General features: G+C 40.7%; 2 protein-coding genes across 2 annotated transcripts in view; both read left to right on the top strand.

Annotated features, from left to right (window-relative positions):
• Positions 1-6,233: 6,233 nt before the first annotated feature.
• On the top strand, positions 6,234-10,524 carry LOC129828525 (peptide YY-like). The gene is made up of 4 exons (XM_055889546.1): positions 6,234-6,381; positions 7,268-7,455; positions 9,726-9,806; positions 10,082-10,524. The coding sequence occupies exons 2-4, from the start codon at positions 7,268-7,270 to the stop codon at positions 10,104-10,106; spliced, it is 294 nt and encodes a 97-aa protein (XP_055745521.1). The 5' UTR covers positions 6,234-6,381; the 3' UTR covers positions 10,107-10,524.
• Positions 10,525-11,379: 855 nt separating this feature from the next.
• mpp2a (MAGUK p55 scaffold protein 2a) overlaps positions 11,380-20,034 on the top strand; it is a 31,175-nt gene continuing 22,520 nt past the window's right edge. Inside the window, exon 1 of the mRNA XM_055889474.1 lies at positions 11,380-11,715. The gene's annotated coding sequence lies outside the window, so the exon portion shown is untranslated. The remainder of the gene's footprint in view (positions 11,716-20,034) is intronic.

Raw genomic sequence — 20,034 nt, 5'->3', positions numbered from 1 at the left:
GTAGGCGGCTTGTTCAAGGGACGTCACCTGATCACACCCTAGTTCCATCACACACACCCCTTGTTAGTGTTGACAAGCCCATCATGGCCCTGATTGGTGACGCACTGATCCGTCACAGCTCTTTGTCTTCTGGCAATGTTAAGGACAACCCGTCACACACTGCTTTTAACATACAGAAGAATGATAATTTAATTACCATAGTGAATTATTGTAATGTTTGTTAATGTGTCAAAAATATGAGAAAGTATGAATTCGCTTACAAAAATCTAAATATAAACCATACTGTTTTATTTGGCAACTGTAGTATACGAGCGATAAACGCCTCCGTTCTGTGCATTACCTTGAAATGAACTCCGCAAAGGGGACTCGGCTCCGCCTCGTTCACCTGCGTCATCCATTATTTTCAAGGTAATGTACAGAACGTCGGCGGTTAGCCCTTACATAATGGGTTGGGACACCTGGGGCCATTATGTGACAAAAACCTCCAGGGGACCATGACTCAACGTCCCAAGATAGTCCTAAAAATGTCCCCGGGCACATCCCAGGGACAAAACGGGAACTAGACAAAACCTCCAGGGGACCATGATACAACATACTGACCACTTCAGGTGACCATTTTGTGACGTTCCCGGGACATCCTAACGGCAAATTTTTGAATGCAGGGACGTTACCTTGGGACCATTACGCACCATCCTAATGACTAGTAAAACAAAAGTTTGAGAACATCCTAAAAAGTCCTGACATGGTCCTCCGTGACGTCCTGGTAACTAGGGAACTAGACAAAAGTTCCCCAGAGACTGTTCCCTTGGGACCATCATGCGACGAACCCTTGACCCTCATGAAACATCCCCTTGTGATCAATGAATGTCCCATGGATAGCATCCTTATAGACAAGTATTTGAAAGTTGTCACGGCTGTCGTAAGAACGGGACCAAGGCGCAGCGGATGTTGAGTTCCACATATTTAATTCAAAGAGACACTTAAACAAAACAAAATATATCAAATAAACAAACAACTAAACGTGACTACGTGGTGCACAAACACAGGTGGGGAAAAATAGCTACTTAAATATGATCCCCAATTAGAGACAACGATTACCAGCTGCCTCTAATTGGGAATCATACAAAAAACCCAACATAGAAAATATAAACTAGAACACAACATAGAAATGATAAACTAGAATACCCCTTTAGTCATGCCCTGACCTACTACACCATAGAGAAACAAGGGCTCTCTATGGTCAGGGTGTGACAAAAGTGGTGGAAAGAGTTGGTAAAAATTTAAATTCCTAGAAAAGTAGAGGCCATGCCACAGTTTTTACTCTGAATATCGTGTTAATGCATTATAATGAAAAATACATAAATAAATGACATTACTTTAGAATTACTGACTAGGATACAATTTCACAATATTGCTATATCTCATCAATTTATTCATAATTGCATTAGCATGTCTGAATTTTACGCTTCATAACTGAATTCATACCTCCAATATGATATGCGAGAATTTTCTTCTCTTAATAACCAGTTAGTATTATGTTCAATTTTCTAACCGTAACATATTGACTTTATAAGAACCGAACTCTCCTCCCTTCATCACTAATGACAATCTCATGTTCCTGCAGTAGGTTAGACTTAGAGTTGTCTTATCTCGAGGTATTGTGTGTACTGATGTCCCTAGTAAGTAATCAGTTTGTCGACTGAGGTAAGTGTCTGATTTCACCAGACGCTGGAATTGGTGTTTTTTGCACCCACAAGCTCATTGAAAGTCGTAGGAAAGAAGACATTGAAATCATAGTTATTTCAGCAATTTATGTGACATGGTAGACATGCCATCTTATGTCTAGCAAGACACATTGACAACTCTTAAGTGTAGTAATATTGACTGATGAATGCCACTGTGAAGACTTCTTAACATTTTTGACAGTCCAGAGTCAAAAGGCTGACGGACACAGTACTGTCAGCCTTTTGTCAGCCTTTTGCCAGACATTGTCTGTGATGTTTTGTTTTCTCTTTCTCATCACACCAGCAGTGTTGTCCCATAATGGCACTTATGCCTTTTTCATCTTTTTTTGTAGCCGGGAATAAGCTGGAAGATTTTTATTTATTTATTTTCGGAGCAGACAATTGTAGGGTGACATTTCAAAGCATGGGAATTGACAGCCATCTGTGGAATACATCTGATCTTTTAGTGTGTGTGTGTGTGCGTGCGTGCGTGCGTTCACTGATTAGATTCTTCGCAATGTCCTGATGCAGTTGTTGCTAATGGTAACACTATGTGGATTCGATTGCTCTATTCCACTTAAAAAGGAGACACAGCTATATTACAGCACATACACCAAAATCATTCATGTAATCTGCCTCTCTCTCGCTTTTTAGAGAGGGCAACTTGATACTTGACGTGTTTGAGATTTAAAGCAAGTTAGTACCTAATTGGATCTTCATTTGCCAGCCGCTTGTCACATAATAAGGAAAGCAAGAAGCCGTGGATTGTTTGTCTCTTTCTCCTCCCGTTCAAATGTGTCCCTTCTTCTCACAAACTGCTTTCCCTCCATCTCTCATTGAGTTAAACCGTAAACGGTGGAATATTGAGATGGAGGTTAGGTTGGTGTTAGTTCCTTGGGGCCTTATGACTAGCTCACACCACACGGAGTTGTGAGGGACGTGTGTGTGTGTGTGTGTGTGTGTGTGTGTGTGTGTGTGTGTGTGTGTGTGTGTGTGTGTGTGTGTGTGTGTGTGTGTGTGTGTGTGTGTGTGTGTGTGTGTGATGATAGGCAGAGGAGGATCAGTATGGATGAGAAAGCCACTGATGTCTCATGTGGAGCCACGTCAGACGCTTTGGGCCTCTTGCCGGGAGGGGCCCTTGTATACGGGGAGAGGGCATGAGCCCTGAAGTTATTTTGAGACATTTGACGTCCAATGGGTTATGGCCGGGTGGGGGAGTTGAGTGAATCAAATCAAATCAAATTGTATTTGTCACATACACATGGTTAGCAGATGTTAATGCGAGTGTAGCGAAATGCTTGTGCTTCTAGTTCCGACAATGCAGTAATAACCAACAAGTAATCTAATCTAACAATTTCACAACAACTACCTTATACACACAAGTGTAAAGGGATGAAGAATATGTACATAAAAATATATGAATGAGTGACGGTACAGAACGGCATAGGCAAGACGCAGTCGATGGTATAGAGTACAGTATATACATATGAGATGAGTAATGTAGAGTATGTAAACATATAAAAGTGGCATTGTTTAAAGTGGCTAGTGATACATGTATTACATAAAGATGGCAAGATGCAGTAGATGGTATAGAGTACAGCATATACATATGAGATGAGTAATGTAGGGTATGTAAACATTATATTAAGTGGCATTGTTTAAAGTGGCTAGTGATACATTTTTTACATCAATTTCTCCATTATTAAAGTGGCTGGAGTTGAGTCAGTATGTTGGCAGCAGCCACTCAGTGTTAGTGGTGGCTGTTTAACAGCGGAAAGGGGAGAGAATGGTCATAGTCAATCAAGAGGAAGTGTCAAATAAGGGAGAGGGGCAGAGAGCAAACGGGAGGAAAGGAGGGGAAAGCCTCTGGGCCCTTAGAGATACTTCCGTACAACTGGCGCTATTTGATTCAGTGTCATACACTGACTGACGAACACTGAAAATAGGCCTTATTGAAAATAGGCCTAATCATTCCCTATGCTAACATGTGTATTCAGGTTGTGTGTTGACTGTATTTTAAATGCTTAGGCCATGGTAATGATTTCACACATCTCTGCTCATATTCCAACATACCTATGCATTGTAAACGTGGTTCTTTGTACAAATATAGCCCTCTACACCTGTGCTAAAAATATATGACTTGTATACTCCTAGTCCCCCCTTGATTCACACTGACCTGAGTAAGTTATCGTATGTGTCTCTTGATTGATCCGATAATTACTTACTCGTAGTATTAGCCAGTAATTGATGGAAGACATTGATTTGGCCAGGACGGCAAACAGTCCGTGAGTTTTATAATCCCGTGGAAAACTGTGTTTGATTTCTGATTCACCCGACTCCCACATCTTCTCCTCTCCAAATCACCTGCAAATAATTTGCAGTGCCATTGATTATCGTGAACCTAGAAAAGGGAACAATGAATATCCAATTATTAACACTTTGTTTACAGGATGTGGATTCTAATGAAGTCTAATTATAGATAATTGAGAGAACCCGTAGCAGCTAGATTACTGTGAATAATGAAATTAACATGATTCTATATGTTAATAAAAGACGGATATAAAACACAGGTAGCCCTATAGAAAGTGTAGCTCATATGGAAAGTGTAGCTCATATGGAAAGTGTAGCTCATATGGAAAGTGTAGTTCATATGGAAAGTGTAGCTCATATGGAAAGTGTAGCTCATATGGAAAGTGTAGTTCATATGGAAAGTGTAGCTCATATGGAAAGTGTAGTTCGTATGGAAGGTGTAGCTCATATGGAAAGTGTAGTTCATATGGAAAGTGTAGTTCATATGGAAAGTGTAGCTCATATGGAAAGTGTAGCTCATATGGAAAGTGTAGCTCATATGGAAAGTGTAGTTCATATGGAAAGTGTAGCTCATATGGAAAGTGTAGATCATATGGAAAGTGTAGCTCATATGGAAAGTGTAGTTCATATGGAAAGTGTAGCTCATATGGAAAGTGTAGCTCATATGGAAAGTGTAGTTCATAAGGAAAGTGTAGCCCATATGGAAAGTGTAGTTCATATGGAAAGTGTAGCTCATATGGAAAGTGTAGCGTATTTCTCTTAATCATATCACAATCAACTTTTAACAGTTGAATGTAGACACATATTAAAAAAAATATATATAACTTTTTTTCTGATGTTATTAAAACATGGAAATTATGCTTGTCAAATGTGCACATATTTGCAAACTGCGCAAGTACATTTTTTTGTGGACACCGAATGTAGTCAGCCTAAATATTTTTGTTTCATTTTGTTAAGACACTCCAGGAACTGACTTGTCCAGAGCAGATTGTGAATAACTACTTTTTTTTCATCTTTCCATCTGTAAAATATTAAAGGTATCTATTGAAAATGCAGTATTTGCATTTTTTTCACATAAAATGTTACCTAGAATAAAAAATGGACAACATATAAATTAGTCTCTCTGGGCCAGTCTGGAAAATATATCAAAGGATAAACACACAAAAGTTGGTGAATACAGATGCTCCTGAAACTGATTCTTTTTGTTGGCCTGTGGGAAGAGTCTGACTTTCAGGAAATGGCATTTAAAGACAAGTACGCCACTGAATTAAGACTATCAAAAGCCTACAGTATTTAGACCCAATCACCATTTCTTTAACGTTACTAAACGTAGTGCAGTTTGTAACATTCTCTATGAAATGGGCTTAGCAATTATGTGTAATTCAATATAGTTAGCCTTGAAATGATTTATGCATGTCCATTTTAAGGGGTTTAAAATTCATAAAAATGTTGATGGCAGTAGTATGATAAACTTAAGAAAATATACATTTTCATCAAGTTTTTAAAAACATTTTTAAGTTTACTTTTTGAAAATACTAATATTAATCGACCAAAATGCCAACAAATCTCAAAATTGATATGTAGATGCAAAAATGTATTTTCAGCCTGTGGCGCTTGGCTTTAAGGGCATTACTGTACCAATGGGAACTTGACCGCCACCTGGTGGTTATTGGATTAGGCCACTCCACCACACTTTCTTTTCACTTTCTGACCTATAGGGAGTTTTGTCCCTTGTAAATAATAATAATAGGCTATATTAATAGGTATTTAGCCTACCGATGTCGAATCAGTGTAATCCTTATATGTCGAGGCCCGGCCCTATATGTTGTTGCTGTTTTAACCAAGATATCCATTGGAAATTGTGAAAGAATGAGTAAAGGCCGAATGATTATCGATATTTAGCCTGTTTGTAGCTTAATACCATGTAGCTAGATTTGACATCGTCTGTCCAAATTGTTTGACATCATTCCATTGGTTGGTCAATAGGACAGGTGTGATCCAAATGGCCCTAATGTCCTTATAGCATAAGTCAGAGATTCAAATTGCGTAAACCCACATAGTTCGACTAGGGTGATGCATTAGTAATATGTTACTCATCAGGTGACGTCGGTATTATGCCCACATCCCCCTTCTCACCATCACAGCCACCCGCCTCACCCCGTTGACGAGGCGACGATGGGTATATAAACCCCCTTGTGTTGGAGTGAAACAAAAGACCAGCGATTTGCTGCAAAGACACCAGTTGAAAAAGGAACATTGCAGAATCCAAGCAATAGAATCCACACTGCTGGACACAGACACCCGTTGTCTTAATAACTACTTGTAGCTCACGTCAAGTCTTCTCAAAGTAAGTACAACTTTTAGTCTTGTGCATTTTAAATGTTTGCTGGTTTTACTTGTATTACTTTTAAAGCTTTCATGATGCGGACGCTTACATTTCTTTGCATATTTGGACATAAATAAATGAGTAGCTATTTGTGCAGTTCGTCATTGAAAAAAAGGTGAATGGTCCGATCACCTTTGCAGAGATCTGCATGTTGCCACCTACAGCGAGAATCGTTTTTCCAACTGGAGTTGGTTTGAAAATGTTAGAAAATACCAGAAAAGGCTTTTCAGAACCATGGACAGCTACGGCGCGAAAGTTGCGCAAATTAAATTTGGATAAAGTCGTGATTTCTACATGCAAAACATGCATTCCTATAACAGTTGCAAATTTTTGACAATAGCATAATAAATCATGATCATGTTGAACAGCCTACTCTTTTACCAATAACTAGTGAATTATAGCGAATACATGTTTCAAAGGGGAAATATAATATAATTGGTCAACTTTAACCAATTATTTCTGCTGTTATACTTGTTGCTTGTTCCCTTTCAAACTCATTCCTATTACTTAGTAGGTCATTATTTAGATTTGAATTCGAATTCGAAATCAAACATGGAGAATTAGCTTGTACTGTAACTTCCTCTCAAGACGCATGCAGTAGCTTACAGAAAAGGCAGATTTGATTCAGGAATAATGCAGGGTCGAAATGATCCATTACTAACAGGTGGATATCATTGTGAACGATGTTAGCCTTCTAAAACATATGTTTTATTAGGATGCCTGCGCATCTATGAAATTGGTGTAATATTGATTGGTGGGCTATTTAGCCTTTATTATTTAGCTCCGTTGAGGCTTTTTAACATTTAACAATCACGTGCTCCCCCTAACCCCCTTCTGCTGACCACAGATGGCCATTATACTGAAACCCTGGACCGTCTTGGTCGCCTTGGTGTTGTGCGTGCTGGTGTGTCTCGGGACTTTCGTGGACGCCTACCCACCTAAACCGGAGAACCCTGGAGAAGACGCGCCTGCTGAAGAGCTGGCCAAATACTATACCGCGCTCAGACACTACATCAATCTGATCACGAGACAGAGGTAAGCAGACCGTACTCGCGCTCTACGTAGCAGCTTTTTCTATTTAAATTATCTTTCTTCCTAGTCCTAACATCAGAGGACATTTTTTCTATTAAGTTATAATAAACCACATACCTCGATTTATTTTTTATTCCGATCTAGGTTAGTCTACTGTGACAGTGGCCCCTGAGTTTCCTGCTCTTATTTTTGCCACAAGCTCTTAATGCTCCATAAACGATTATATATATTTTCAACATTTTATTGCAGGGCACTCTCAAAAATCTTTAGGCTTATTATAAACCACATACTTCGTTTTATATGGCAAATGGAACTGTTTTTCATTTTTATTCCAATCTAGGTTAGTCTACTGTGACAGTGGCCCCTGAGTTTCCTGCTCTTATTTTTGCCACACGCTCTTAATGCTCCATATACCATGATATATATTTTCAACATTTTATTAGAGGGCTTTAGAATCAAAAAGCGTTAGGCTCTCCATATAAACAATGCCATAGCAATAAAACCTGTGAAGACAGACCCACATGAACTCTCCAAATCAAATTATGGATCTCTATGTGCCTGCAGGTTCCCTAATAACATATTCTATACTGATATGGTGATGTCTGGGTTGAATAGGTGGTCTATGTCTTATGCTGAAATGGCACTGAATCAGGCACACCTGATATTATTCATGATATTCAAATAGGTCATTGATCTTTAAGAAAATATATCCAACCCTATTACATTCAACTTAGAGGGCAAAATGTTTACTCTTTTATAATCCATTATCATATAGCATCCACATTTAAGTTGGCATAATATAGCAATGGCCTGGATGATAACCAATAATATACTGGAAAAGTGTAGATCAGAACTATATAGTCCAAGAGGATGACACTTAGTGGAGTTTGTTCTTCTTGTCTGTCATAATAACACATTGGACTACATTTAACATTTTAGTCATTAAGCAGACACTCTTTTCAGAGTGACTTTCAGGTGCAATTCGGATGAAGTGCCTTGTTCAAAGTGCACATAGGCAGATTTTTCACCTAGTCGGCTTGGGGATTCAAAACAGTGACCTTTCGGTTACTGGCCCAAAGCTCTTATCTGTTAGGCTACCTGCCGCCAAATATGAATGATCATTCGGTAATGCTATTTGAACAGCAGAGAAGATTTGCCTGCAGCAGGAGCACGGATTTTCCTGGAATCAAAAATACATAACAGTAATATTATCTTCTGCATCCTCACAAAGTGGTTTCTAAGTGGAGAGATGAGAGCATGGTCTGACAATGATGGTTCCCTTTTTACATCTTGTTATAACCGCCTGTCTATGGAGAAGGTGAGATTGCCTCGGGTCACTTTCTTAGAAGGCATGGTTGATCATGCTCACCTCTGCTTCACTGGCATCACTTTGGAGTGCCGAATGGGGTTGAATTGGAGTGTAAAATTGCACAGCTGCTATGAAAGTGTGGCAGGTAGGTAGTGGTTAGAGCGTTAGGCCAGTAACTAGAAAGGTTGCTAGATCAAATCCCCGAGCTGACAAGGTAAAAATCTGTCGTTCTGCCCCTGAACAAGGCAGTTAACCCACTGTTCCTAAGCCGTCATTGTAAATATAAAGTTGTTCTTTAACTGACTTGCCTAGTTAGATAAAACAAAACATTTATGAATGCCAGGTTAGGTGGCATGATGGGAAAGTGAACATTTTCCACTCAAAACGTTTTCCCCACAGAGGAAGGAATTCCAGCCCAACCCCGCTGAGAGATTCAACTTCCAATTTCAAATTCAAAGAGAAATTGATCGTTTGTACATACATTTATCTGTGCAGGGAGTGCAAACACACCGGAAAGAAAAACAATTAGATCTTGCCTGAATAATCCAAGCATAGTGTCTCTGTCTATTACCTACCTTACTAGAGAACTACATTATCGTGCCATTTAAAACCCTCATTATCTTTCGTAGTTGAACAAGAAAGGCCTCGAACATCATCTTTTCAGCGGAAAGGAGCCCTGACTCTAATTGGCCTTGTCGGGTGGCTCCAGTGTCTGTGGGAGTTTGTGGGCTGACATGCTCAAGTTTCACACATATACACATAATTACATCACCCCTCTCCCATGACACACACCTCAGACAGCTACCTTGGCACCTTTAGACACATTCAGACAGCAAGATGTTCTACCTGTCATTGAGAAGTGGGATCCTCCTGCAGCATGCTTAGAGTGGAGTGGAGGTTTGACAGTCTTTGCTCTCTCTCTCTCTCCCCCTCTCTTTCTTTCTTCCTTTCAAATTTTTTCTAGGTATGGTAAGAGGTCCACCCAGGAGGGAGTGATGTCAGAGTTGCTGTTCGGCAACAATGCAGAGCGAGACCAGAGATCAAGGTCAGTCCATCAAAGATATCAAACATTTCCAATACAATTTCAACGGCAGGTGGAAAGACTGATATCTCAGTCTTGTTTCTGGGGTTATTTCAATAGTGCCGTGTCAAAGAATGGTCACTTTATCGGCTACAGACACCTACCGTACAGAAAAACTGGCATGCACAACCTTTAGTAGGTCTGTCTGTCTTTGGGTAGCCCAGGATGAAACCAAACGTTCATTCCCACAGGACTCATTGTTCTCTCCTCTCTCCCTCTTTCCTCTTTCCCCTCTCCAGATATGACGACTCCTACATGTGGTGATTCCTCGTCCTCATTGGGCATTCTCCCCAGGTGTCCACCAATACCCGGAGAGGCCGACCAGTGCTCCCACAACCGCCTCCCCCTCTGACCCCTGACCACAACCAATGACCATCACAGACCTTTAAGACAACGTAAAATCAACCTGAAATTCCTGACCCTCATTCCCCCTCTTTCCCTCTCTCTCGGACTTCTCTCTCTCTCTCTCTCGCACGAAGTCTCTGACTCATTTCTTCACACGAAGACAATTGTACATAATGAATTATTGAATTAAGATATAGAATACAAAATATATATAATGATTGATGAAATCACATGTAACCATCCCTGCTGTATGTCTTAACAGAGAACTATCTTTTATGGTTGGTACTGTATAAAGGCTTTGTGTGCGATTAAAGTTTGATGGATGGCTATGACAAAATAGATGATCGTGTCTCCTTCGTTCTCACAGTCCACATTATTGTGGTGTTTTAAAAGGATCTCTTGGGAGTAAAATAATGTATTGATGAGCAGAAGACATTATATCTCGTTGAAAATGTAAGACCCCCTCCGCGAGGACTTTCCAAACCATGTTACTGTAACGCTACGGGTGTCTTCTACTAGCCAGTCTGAAAATCAGACATCTGTTGTGTCTGGTGCAAGTACTGGATATCAGGCTATGTACATTCTGCCTTACGCTGATGTCTCATCTCGATTAATATGCAGATGATACCTCTTAGCTGTAATACTTCTCTTCGTCCAGTAGATGTCCCTCCTGTAAGGCCTGACATGAACATGAGTGCAGAGTGAATACAATGTGAACACTGATTGAATGAGTAAATAATGATTTTCTGAAATACATATATTATAATGGAGTACATATAGTATAACCCGACTACATATTACAAACTTGTATACACGATATAAGTACAATTATTTACTTAGCATATGTGCATGTGTTGCGTGAGTTGAAGAGCATGCGGATGCACAGCATTGTCGATAGATCTCGACGATTCAGTTCCATTAAAGCCACAATCCGTAAGATTTCCATTTGCTCATTTACCATTTCAACGAACGGAATAGCCATGCTTTCTGAGGAATGTGACTCATAGATGCCCTGTCTTACCTTATCATGACCAAAGCAATAAGAACACATTACGCCATTGTAGATGATACTTTAATAATACTCTGCACAATTTAGAGATTGGCTTTAACCCAAACAAACGTGGGTTCAAGTAGGAATATTCATTGGAAGCGTAAGGATTACATACAGATCATGTGATGAAAATCATGTAAATTCATGACATGTAATGGTAGTCAATTATTAGCGTCAAGAATGTTTGTGTGTTCTCGACTTATTGTAGGTAATTGTATTTATTTGTTATTGTAAAAACATGAAATGGGTCTGCAATAATTATTTGTTTACTAGCTTAGAAAGACTGTTAAAGGGACATGGACAAGATATGTATTCTACGCTATGGCCGTGCGTAGTTGGTGGGGCCCACATTGAGGAAAGAAGTGCATTGCCCGTTTAAATCTCCATCGCGAGGACTTTACAGTGGTTTGACAATCAGTAGCGGTTCAGAGATCTCATATTAAACGGAGACAACGACGCGACCACGAGACGGAACAGGTTAGTGCAGTCCCGTTATGTAAAATTGCGTTTGAATGTTTTTTAAGTATACGATATATTATCATTGGAATGCATGACAGTTGGTCTATTTGATTTGAGTTTTTTTTCGTTGTGCTTTGTTTGCGTGTGGGGGCTTCATGCCGTCAAGTAGTAGGTGATTCCCGATAATGTAGATACAGAGTCAGGCAAATACTTAAATGGTGCGATCTAGACATAGATTAACCGAACCCAATTTCTATTAAAATATACATAATTGTGATCGCATTGCATTTATGTTAGATACATTATGTCTGCGTTTCTCTGTGTCTCAGTTGCAGACCCCCAACGTTTGGTGGGTTACCTGGGTACCATATGTGGGAGTGAGCTATCAGCTACGCACCAACGATAACGGTTCTCTTCAGTCATTTTAATTCAATCTAAATACACAATAATATTAAGACTGTTTTGTAATACAGTATTTTCGTTAATGGAGGACTATCATTCGTGAATAGTCTGTGGTATATTGGTGCACGCTGTAAACAAAACAATACAATTCGTCCCTACACTCACGCACGCCCACCACCTGCACGCGCAGACTTTTGGCAAGGTGCAGTAGTATCATAATATCGCACATGTTATGTAGGCTATAAGACGCACCTAACCATACTCTTTCTCTCCATCTGGGCTGTGGAGGCGTTTTCTCAGGTGTAAGAATCAGACGTTTGGAACATTGAGTTTTCTGTTTTGTATCCTGTAGGTTGAAGCACGATAGTGCTTATTACAAATGTATTACACTATTATAGACCTGCCATGACGGAGATCCAATTTCCCTTTCCCGATTAGAGTTAAACCACGTGATTAGTTCGAAGCCAATCATATAATTGTGTGGTGGCAGTGAAAAAACATATCTATTTTGAAAATATGTCAGGGATTAATTGATAAGTAAAGACTTATCAGTCATTTGAATAATGGAATTGAAGAGATCAATGTCTTAAAATTAAACATCCCTTTTTCTATATTTTTCCTCACTCACTCTCTCTCGCTCTCTCAATTGAGTCTTTGGGACAAACCACAGAAATGCAAAGTGCCTGGCTAACACACTGTGTTGATGGGAGCCATGCGCACACCATCGTCTTTAGAGAGAGGGGGACAGATATTGTGGCACAAGCAGATGGGGCATGTAGCCTATCTCTTAGGAAGTGGGGGTGGATGAGAGGGGGGCAGGGAGGGGTGGGGGGCAAGAAGGGGAGCAGATGGAGTTCACATCAGCGTGTGATCTCGTTAGAGACATGGTGTCGTTAGCACAAGAGGCCACAGCACGACATGTGTGTGGAGGAGGGGAGAGAGGGAGCGAGAGAGGAAGGAGAGAGGGATGGAGAGAGAGAAGAGAGAGGGATAATGAGAAGGATGGAGAGAGTGAGAGAGAGAGAGGGGATGGGAGAGAGGTAGGGAGAAAAGTGGAGAGGGATGGGAGCGTGGGAGGAGGCGGAGGGATGAGAGAAGGATGGAGAGAGAAGAGAGAATATGCACTACCCACGTGGTCTGCCCATTATGAGTGAGGAGAACGGGATAGAGAAAGGCAAAGGGAGGGAGGGATGGAGAAGAGTGGAAGGATGCTATTAACTACCCAAATGGGCGTCCTGCCCTATGGTTCGTAACCCCCCAATATGAGTCAACATGAGGGAGGGAGGTGAGGAAGGAAACCTCCCTAGGGATCTGTGTGTTATTGCTGAGCTTGCATATTATCTACCATCGGCTAGGAGCACTGTGGCAGGTCATGTGGTAGCAAGGTTCACATTTAGTAGTAGAGCTACTGAGCTGGTTTAGTGGAACTATGTACAGTAAGCAGGATCTCTTTATGCCAAGAGATAAAATAGGTACAATAGTAGAAAAAGCAAGTGGATGTTTTGGGTGCTCTCTAAAGTTTTTTTGGTATTATTTTCTATCCAATTGATGTTAGCACAGAGGGGAAAAAATGAAATCAGTTCAATTCGGATGAACAGTGGAGAGAGAAATGGTTCCATTACGTCACATTGACTGGCAGAGAATCGGCCACAGCAGTGCAGGCTCTGCTGCTCACATTGATTCCATGGGTTTTTGCTGCCCCAGACATCCTCTAGACACCACAACTTCCTACCTACTGTCTGTCTTTTATTTTTTTGATTTTAGGGGGTAGATCGGATTTAATAATATTGCATATAGATTGTGGCCTCCATCAATGTAATTGTCTGCGTCATTTCCAACCCCCCATATTTTTTTGTAAATACTGTATATATACACTGTATATATATTATATATATTTTAATGTATTATTTTCCACGAACCCTACCATCCCTCCCCTAATTGGAGAAAACTAATGGACAACAACACTTGTTCTACTTCCAGCGTATACATTTTACGGACACAATCTATTTTACAATAGTTATCTTTTGTTTGTTTTTAGTCCCATCCTTCAGCTCCACTCAACCCCTCCCATCTATCTCTGAAGAACGTCCAGTTTTTGGATTTTTGCCATATATTTTTCAAATGTGCTGTGATGTTTAAAAGCTCTCTAGGGTACGTGGGACGGTAGCGTCCCACCTCTTCAACAGCCAGTGAAACTGCAGGGCGCCAAATTCAAAACAACAGAAATCCCATAATTAAAATTCCTCCAACATACACGTATTTTACATCATTTTAAAGATACACTTGTTGTAAATCCAGCCCCTGTGTCCGATTTTAAAAAGGCTTTACGACGAAAGCAAACCAAACGATTATGCTAGGTGAGTGCCTATTCACAGAATAACACAGCCATTTTTCCAGCCAAAGAGAGGATTCACAAAAAGCAGAAATATAGATAAAATTAATCACTAACCTTTGATAATATTCATCAGATGACACTCATAGGACTTCATGTTACATAATACTGTGATTTTGCAGAGAGCCACATCAATTTACAGAAATACTCATTATAAATGTTGATGAAAATACAAGTGTTATGCATGGAATTTTAGATGCACTTCTCCTTAATGCAACCCCTGTGTCAGATTTCAAAAAAGCTTTACGGAAAAAGCAAACCATGCAATAATCTGAGGTCGGCACTCAGATCCCAATCAAGACAAAAATATATCCGCCATATTATGCAGTCAACAGAAGTCAGAAATAACATTATAAACATTCACTTACCTTTGATGATATCATCAGAATGCACTTAAAGGAATCCCAGTTCCACAATAAATATTTGTTTTGTTCGATAATGTCCATCATTTATGTCCAAATTCATCCTTGTTGTTCTAGCGATCAGTACACTTTCCAAACTCACGACGCCCGGGCAAGTCCAGCGGAAAGTACGGACGAAAAGTTTAAAAAGTTATATTACAGTCCGTAAAAACATGACAAACTAAGTATTGAATCAATCTTTAGGATATTTTTAACATAATTCTTCATTAATGTTCCAACCGGAGAATTCCTTTGTCTTCAGAAGTGCGATGGGACAGAGCTCGCTCTCACATGAACGCGCATAGTCAGCGCATGTTCAGCTCATGGTAAACCTTACTCAATCCCCTCTCATTCGGCTCCACTTCACAGTAGAAGCATCAGACAAGGCTCTAAAGACTGTTGACATCTAGTGGAAGCCTTAGGAAGTGCAACATGACCAATATCCCACTGTATCTTCAATAGGAGCTGAGTTGAAAATCGACCAACCTCAGATTTCCCACTTCCTGTTTGGATTTTTTCCTCAGGTTTTTGCCTGCCATATGAGTTCTGTTATACTCACAGACATCATTCAAACAGTTTAAGAAACTTCAGAGTTTTTTCTATCCAATACTAATAATAATATGCATATATTAGTAACTGGGACTGAGGAGCAGGCCGTTTACTCTGGGCACGCTTTTCATCCGGACGTGAAAATACTGCCCCCTACCCCAAAGAAGTTAACAAAAGTTCTGAACCTTTCTATTCTCATAGATTCTACATATTGTAAATTAAAGATACAATTTTTTTGCTAAGAGTATTATTCAATTATTGATCGATTGACTATGCCTTTGTAAATCACCCAACATTGCTATCTGCAGAGTTAGCACCAGGTAAATGTTGCAATTCTTCAGCCATTCCTGCTACTAAAAACAAGCTACATATGGACAGTACCAAAACAAATTATCTAATAATTCTGTCTCTTCGCAGCAAAATATGCAGAGCTGGGATGGTTGTATCCCCCATAAATGTCAGGTGTTTTTGGTTGCAAGAAATTTGTATAGTAATTGAAATTGAAAAAGTTTTGAATCCAGCGTTGTTTTGTGTATCAGTTCATAAACCATGTACCATGGAATCGATACATCGAAAATCTCTTCCCAACTATTTCGCAATCTCAATGGCACATTCGTTAGCTATAGCCATTTGGGAGGATTTGTTACATTAGAAAATAAACAAATATTGTTAGTGGCCTGCACTCATGTTGAAATAAGCTACGTCTCTTCTAGTTATTGTTAGGCTAATTATTGTAACGCTTACTGCTTTGCTAAATGCGCAAATGTGGCGGCAGGTAGTCTAGTGGTTAGAGCATCGGACTTTTAACCGAAAAGTTGCAAGATTGAATCCCGAGCTGACAAGGTAAAAATCTGTCGTTCTGCCCCTGAACAAGGCAGTTAACCCACTGTTCCTAGGCCGTCACTGAAAATAAGAATTTCTTCTTAACTGACTTGCCTAGTTGTAAAAAAAACAAATGCATGATTAAATTATAAAAACTATACATTTTATATTGTTTCATACTGTTTGGCAAAATCATAATTCAGCCATTGTATCTGTCAAGTTATGGTACAAAATCATGTACAGGGCATTCTGCCATGGGAATTGCTGACTACACATAATAATCTAATGCAATTGCAGAAGAAGTATCCACACACACAGACTTGCTCCTAAAAAGGGACATTGGGGAGGCTGGAAGGCTGCTTTGTTTCCCCACCTATAGCATTGGCATGAGTGGTGGAATGATGGAACGGTGTGTGTGTGTGTGTGTGTGTGTGTGTGTGTGTGTGTGTGTGTGTGTGTGTGTGTGTGTGTGTGTGTGTGTGTGTGTGTGTGTGTGTGTGTGTGTGTGTGTGTGTGTGTGTGTGCGTGCGTGCGTGCGTGTGTGTGTGTGTTTGTGCGTGTGCGTGTGTATAGCTTAGATGAATCACGCCTGCTGACGGTGCTCCTCTACCCACGCCCCCCCTGCTCCCCCTCCCCATCCCAGCAGTCCCTCTAACATGCGCCATGCGCTGAAAATATGCGCCCCGATCCCTTTCCCTAACCACCGTTACTGGTCACCATGGCGGCTGCAGACTATACTAGCAGATCGTCATAGCAACTGGCTGACGGGGAAGAAAGGAGGCAGTCCATCTCGTATGCCCCTGGATACCTACAGGCTTGTCTCACCACAGATCTATAGGTCGATAGCCCTAGGAGATGTCAGAGTGTCGGCAAATATAGCCGACCAGATCGACCACACTCAGTCCTTGGTGTGAGAATAGCATACTGGGGGACCTGGGATTTCTGGCTTAGGTGGTATTGGACTGGGCCTCTGTGTGTCTGTGTGTCTGTGTGTGTGTGTTTGTGTGTGTGTGTATGCTTGTGTAAATATGCACACTGTACATACAAGCATGCATTTGTGTGTGTGTGTTGTGGCTCTCCCTAGAGAGGGGCTATTTTCAGCCCTAGCTTATTAAAGCAGAGAGGAAAGGAGAGCTGCTGGCTTGGTACTCTGGATGGATGAATGGAAGGTAGCCATTGGCAGCCAAGTGCACACATGAAAGTTGGAACACCATCACATCTAATTAATTTATTCACAGGATAGATACTGAATGGCTGGATTCACCGATACATGGCACATTTGTCTTCTTACCATTTTACAGATACAGTATGTTTCTTTTATGGCTGTTTTGACAAGTCATACCTTTCTTCTGAGATGAAATGTTATTTGAAGATTAGCAATGACAAATTTCCCTCCTTATCACATTCACAAGTTGTGTTTATCTAATGAAATGTAATTGGTGCCACTGTCTATTGTAAATCAAACCAACTGTCAGTATTACTTTGGGAAAACATGCCTCAACAAATGCTTGTGGGAGTAATATGTAGGCCTAAAGCCACTCGTCACTGGTGTTGTGTAATGGGTCTACTGTTGGTCAGTGTGTTGTTGCTGACCAGAGGACTGCCCTCTGACTAGACCTGTATGGCAGGTGGCCTGGGAAACGTAGATTAGCTGGCTGGGGTGTGTTAATAAGCTACTGAGGGGGCACTGAGTTCAAGGGTCACTAATTAAAAATGTTTCAGCAGCAGTGGTTCTCTATTTTGACTTTAGATCAGCAGTACGAGAGAAGAAACGTTTGTGGTCACGAGAGTTTGTGGTCGGCATGCCGATTCGTTTGTTTGTTGCCAAATCTTTTGTTTGCGGCTCCACACATATTATGCTGTCCATAATGTTCAAAGTCGCCTGTATCCTAACTACAGTGATTATGTCAGGATCAACGTGACAGTTAAGCTAATGTAAATCCTTACTTTGTTTGTCCTTGACTGTAAATGTAGAATGGTCCTTCCTGTTTCCTGGTCGAAGATTGTGGGAGACAAACACGGGTGCGTTCCAGAGCGCATGCTTTTAAACTGTGTTGTGGTTCCTGCCAAATTGTTGGTTGTCCCAGAGAGAGGATAATTTGTAGCCTCAACATTGACATGTGAAATGGTATATTCCATGGCTACCCCTCAGAGTCTGGTTCGTCTCTAGGTTTTTTTGCCTAGGCTCCTGCCTTTTCTAGGGAGTTTTTCCTAGCCACCGTGCTTCTACATCTGCATTACTTGCTGTTTGCGGTGTTAGGCTGGGTTTCTGTATAAGCACCTTGTGACATCTGCTGATGTAAAAAGGGCTGTATAAATACATTTGATTTGATGGTGAGATACAGTATGGGTTAAAGGCATGGCCAGACAGGGGACAGCTGGGCTATACTTGCTGCTGCTCATGCTAATTGCTATCGGGCACTATTGAGGCCTGAGTTAGCTCGGTCAGATCTCTAACTGACGGTGATCTTCTTCCTGTTTGTCATTTTGTAAATATTGCAAGTACTTTTGACGCCCATTTATATCCACTTTGCAAATGAAAGCCCCGGGAGAGAAACATACCATCCTCGTCTGCCTCCTCACATGTACATCCACCATAACGGTCCACCTAACAGTCAGCCACACGGTACATTAAGTCAGGATTGTGTTTTGCAGTAGGTCTTAATAGCCAGGAGAAGGGGAGTTAGTTCATGGGAATCCAGACTTGAAGGCACACTTGTATCCTTCGTCTCGTTGAGTAGATTGCATTAAGAATAATCAGTTATAGGAGGTGGATGTGTCGTGGTGTGTTATTTTCCCTACAGTAGGAGTCCCTACAGGCTTCGACCGTTCAAACAGGAGCCTACTCTAACCTGTGCTTCATTGTTACATTTGATCATTTATGTATCCTGCATTTATTGTCTTATGTGTGTGTGTGTGTGGCTCCTCCAACGTCACATCGGTATGCGCAAAAGGCATGTCCCTATGACAACGGTGACCATCCCAACAGCGTAATGTGAGCGGAGGCCTCTCCATGGCAACTGTTTCTATCAAGTTTACTGCCTACTTACTACTGGGGCATTGCTTGTCAGTTCTGGTCACGGGGACTCACAGGTCATGCTGGCTTTTGTTTCAGTCCAGAACCAACACAGAAACACACCTGGTAATCAAGGCATTGATGATTACAAACAAAACTGCAAAATGTTTCAGTGGCTTGAATGAAAAAGTAAACGTTGCCAAAGTGAAGGGACACACATAACTATTATGAAACAACAGCGACAAGAATAAGAATAGTACCTATAATAGTAAAGAAAAAAGTATACATATATATATATTAAACAGATTAAACAAATAAATATCCAATACAGAAGTGTAATAACTGTAGTAATGGTAGAAGCAGGTGTAATCTATGTGAGTCATTCGTGTGGATGCTATTCTCCTCCTCATGACTTACTGGGTCTTGTTTCCCAGTAACATGAGTTGTTTTGATTCTGAACAAACCACCACTGACTCAGAAGAGTCTGTAAATGAGGGGAATCTGGCCGATATCTGTCTAGCAGAAGTGATCAAAACACTGTGAAGCAGCAAAATGGCTTCTTGGGTGTGTTGGTAGAGTACTTTTATCTGCCTGATGTGTCTGTCTGCTGCCTCAGGCTCTTATTATTGTTTGCTTAAGTAGAATTTTCTGCTCTTTATTCTGCTCCTTTAATTTTACTCTCGCTCCCGTTCTGTCTCTCTCATGCACTCTCTCGTCTTGCTGTCTAACTCTCATTGTATGTCTCAATCGCACAC

The sequence above is a fragment of the Salvelinus fontinalis genome, chromosome 2 (genome assembly GCF_029448725.1).
Source record: "Salvelinus fontinalis isolate EN_2023a chromosome 2, ASM2944872v1, whole genome shotgun sequence".
NCBI classification, from domain to species: Eukaryota; Metazoa; Chordata; class Actinopteri; order Salmoniformes; family Salmonidae; genus Salvelinus; species Salvelinus fontinalis.
This window is presented reverse-complemented; position numbering and strand designations above follow the sequence as displayed.